This window comes from Nanorana parkeri, unplaced genomic scaffold, assembly GCF_000935625.1.
Source record: "Nanorana parkeri isolate BGI_ZX_2015 unplaced genomic scaffold, ASM93562v1 scaffold2038, whole genome shotgun sequence".
Lineage (NCBI taxonomy): Eukaryota > Metazoa > Chordata > Amphibia > Anura > Dicroglossidae > Nanorana > Nanorana parkeri.
Genome location: NW_017308306.1, coordinates 147,758 through 151,582, shown reverse-complemented (window position 1 = coordinate 151,582; position 3,825 = coordinate 147,758). Strand labels below are relative to the sequence as shown.

The following is a 3,825-nucleotide window of genomic DNA, read 5'->3' as shown; positions in this document are numbered from 1 at the left end:
GTCTCCGCCCCAGGAGGCGATAACACAGACGTCTCCGCCCCAGGAGGCGATAACACAGACGTCTCCGCCCCAGGAGGCGATAACACAGACGTCTCCGCCCCAGGAGGCGATAACACAGACGTCTCCGCCCCAGGAGGCGATAACACAGACGTCTCCGCCCCAGGAGGCGATAACACAGACGTCTCCGCCCCAGGAGGCGATAACACAGACGTCTCCGCCCCAGGAGGCGATAACACAGACGTCTCCGCCCCAGGAGGCGATAACACAGACGTCTCCGCCCCAGGAGGCGATAACACAGACGTCTCCGCCCCAGCCGACTCCCCAATTATTTGATATTACGGAGACTCAATAGTAGAAAGCCCTCAGAACAGCGTTGCGGGCAGATGGTGGTACTCACGTTGTTATGTATGTAGAGTGACAGCCGGTGTCGCGGGTAGTTCAGCGCGGCCAGCCTCTCCAGGAACTGTGGCAGGAACGGGGTTGGCTGCTCAATGAAAATTCCCAGAAGCGCGTGGGGCAAATCATCGTCCTGAAAGACACAAAAGATGGATTCCGGAGGTCAGCGAGGACCAAAAGCCGATTAGATCCTTGATAATCCCATTACTGAAACACAGCCCTGTCTGCACCAAGCGGCTATACAAACCTGAAACGGAGACGGGTGGAAAACTGTTGCCCAACCAGGAACTGCAGCCAATCAGAGGCAGTCACTGTTTGTGTATTCAGGAGGCTGCAGCTCTGGTGGTGGACATTGCGCAATACACGCCGTTCAGCATGTATGGTTATCTCACTGGCTGGACTGTATTCATGCACACGGCCCTGGGTGTGTCTCGCCCCTCTATGGCTGCATCTTTCAAAAGGGCCATGCTCCCACAGATCAGGGTAAACATAAACGGGTGACTTCCTGTCTACGATTAACCTGATCTGTGGAAGCATGACCCATGCTTCCACATGAAGCGCTGCTAATGAAGCGCTGCTAATGAAGCGCTGCTGATGAAGCGCGCCCCAGTCCCGGGGGCGTGAAGCGCGCCCCAGTCCCGGGGGCGTGAAGCGCGCCCCAGTCCCGGGGGCGTGAAGCGCGCCCCAGTCCCGGGGGCGTGAAGCGCGCCCCAGTCCCGGGGGGATGAAGCGCGCCCCAGTCCCGGGGGCGTGAAGCGCGCCCCAGTCCCGGGGGATGAATTTCCCCAACGGGGACACAGACAGGAAATATGGTGGCCGTTCCGCACGCTATCCAAAAATAAACAAAAATTTCGGCTTCAGTTGTACATTTTTGGCTTGCTGGTCTGATTGAGGTTTGGGGGGGGGGATTCTATTTTCAGCTAAGCTCCTGTAAGGCCAAAACATCAGCAATACAGTTTGTCACCACTAGAGGGCAGATCATTTCCTTCCAATGAGCTGCTGGAAGAGCTGCAAGACCAATCACCCCCCTGACACAGCACAGAGGCCGCCTGAGGCCTTCAGATACTGCCACCGGTGACCTCGGGGTGCCGGTCACATGACCATAATCCAGAGCAATGAGCCCAGAAGCAGCATGGGCGGGCAAGCACAGTGGTTGGCACGTCATCTGGGGTTTTCCTTTATTTGAAAGCAGCACTCCGGGGAAACATTTTCTTTACCCTTGCAGTGGGGTTACCCCAGCTCTGCAAGGGTTAAGTGCTTGTTTTTGTCTAGGTTCAAAAAAATAATAAAGTTATACTCACCCCATGCTCTTAGACCCATACCTTCAGCCTCACTCCACCTCCTCTCCAGTGCGGTCTAAGGTCCCGTGAGTCATCACCGTGTATGGGACGTGATGACGCCGAGGGACACACCATCCCTGCAGCGGAGGAGGGGGAGCGAGGCTCCAGGAACCAGTCACCTCCGAGGATCGGGCGAGTATAACTTTGTTATGTTTGAATCCAGACAAGAATGAGCACTTAACCCTTGCAGTCCGGAGGTAGCCCCAATGCAAGGGTTGCTGAAAATGTTTCCCCGGAGTGCCGCTTTAACCTGTTGATCCTGCGTATAATACAACTTCCTGTCCTATCGGTGACAACGCTCACTGTATATCTATGGAAAAGCAGCATTGTCAGCCCACGGAACAACAGATCTACAAAGCACCTCCTCCTCCTCTCCATAACATGTATACAATTAGGGATGCACCGATACCAGTCTTTCGGTATGGATTATGAGTACCGATATTTTTTTTCCGAACTCGCCGATGCCGAATACCGATACCAGAAGTCCCATTAAGGAAGCCGGGCAGCGTGTAAAGACTTGCCGCCCGATTAGCCGGGAAGCCGTCTCCATGTTCCCTCATCACCAGGGAGCCAGCTTTGTTGCCAATCAGGAAGACGGGGGCGCCGTGTAATGACTTGCCGCTCGGCTTCACGATCGGTCAGGAATCTGGCCAATCAGGAAGCCAAGTGGCAAGTCATTCCACGGCTCCCGAGCCCCATGCTCCCTGGTGACGAGGGAGCACGGAGCCGGCTTCACGGCCAACCAGGAAGCCAGGCAGCGTGCAAATTAATCACTGCCCGGCTTCCCGATACCGCAAGTTCTGGAATTGGAATAGGTATCGGGAGCATTTGGGCAAGTACTATTAGTACCTGCCAAATACTCAACTACAATGTAACTGATAACATTCAGCACAGGAAGTTAACAGCTCACTGGATTTCTGGCAGGATCAAAACACATGCAATGGTATACGAGAAAGAACCAAATGTAAGAAGTTTGTTAGGTGTTGAGCAACATGTATGTCAGCCCGAAGATACACACACACACACACACATAGTATCTATTTATAATGGTCTGGCCCTCTAGCAACTTCAGCGCCAAATTATAGCTCATTTGCCTACAAACGTGTATATATATATATATATATATATATTTATTACACACACATACATACATACATGCACACAGTTGGGGATGAGGTGGGGGTGGAGGCGCTGCTCTTACCTCAACCTCAGAGATGTCCAGCAGGTCCTCATCACAGATCTCACAGCCGCCTTCGTGCGTCCAGGCGTTGGGCACATAGTTGGACAAATAATTTAGCTGCAGCTGGAAGGAAAAAAAACAAGTCACGGCGGTTACAAAAGGAAATCCTTTTATTTTTAACATGGTGTGAAAAAAAAAGTAACAAAATGTGTCATTTAAATATGAAATCATTTATATTAATATGTATTCTCATTTGTATCCAGAAGGTGGCGCTTTAGAAGCCGTTACACGCTTGCCTGACTCTTCTCATCTCGTTGGTTACAGAGCTCAGCAGCTCAAGCTGAGAGGAGTTGAAGTGTATGTGCTGGGACAGTACTCTGTATAGGGAAGGGGGATTGGGTCTCCTCTGTGTGTCCTGGTGATCACTGTCAGAAAGCTTTGACTATACATACACGGATACTGTGGGGTTGGTGAATGGTGAGGCATGACGAGGGGTGGAGTGTACCTTGGTGGGACCGTTTCCGTGGATGACGACGGGAATGGTATCGAACGCCATATTTCGGGCCCGCACCTTGTTGCTATCGAACTTCATAATGACCTCGTCTGCAGAAGGACACAGAAAATCACACAAAGAAGCCGCACACCATTCGTGTAGAGGGAGTTATTGTTGCCCCGCTCCATGCAGATGGAAATGGCTACAGGAGCCGACCAGACAACAGTGCGGCCCCTATAGACGTCTCCGGCTGACCGGCAGCTTGTTGAGCTGTGGGGGGCACAGGGGGTCCATACAGGGAGACAGACATACCGATGGCTCCGTTCAGATTCTGGAAGATTTTAGACTTGTGGTCCAGAGTGATGTCAAACTTTTCCTGGGGAGAGAAAAGGGGCATGTAAGTGAAGACCACACAG

General features: G+C 52.3%; 1 protein-coding gene across 1 annotated transcript in view; it reads right to left on the bottom strand.

Moving 5' to 3' along the window:
* Positions 1–3,825, bottom strand: part of PLOD3 (procollagen-lysine,2-oxoglutarate 5-dioxygenase 3) — a 25,792-nt gene that overhangs the window by 8,874 nt on the left and 13,093 nt on the right. The window contains exons 6-9 of the mRNA XM_018572455.1: positions 3,722–3,785; positions 3,422–3,519; positions 2,938–3,039; positions 398–529 (exon numbers count right to left, since the gene is read on the bottom strand). Of these exons, the coding sequence (XP_018427957.1) occupies positions 398–529; positions 2,938–3,039; positions 3,422–3,519; positions 3,722–3,785 (396 nt within the window). The remainder of the gene's footprint in view (positions 1–397; positions 530–2,937; positions 3,040–3,421; positions 3,520–3,721; positions 3,786–3,825) is intronic.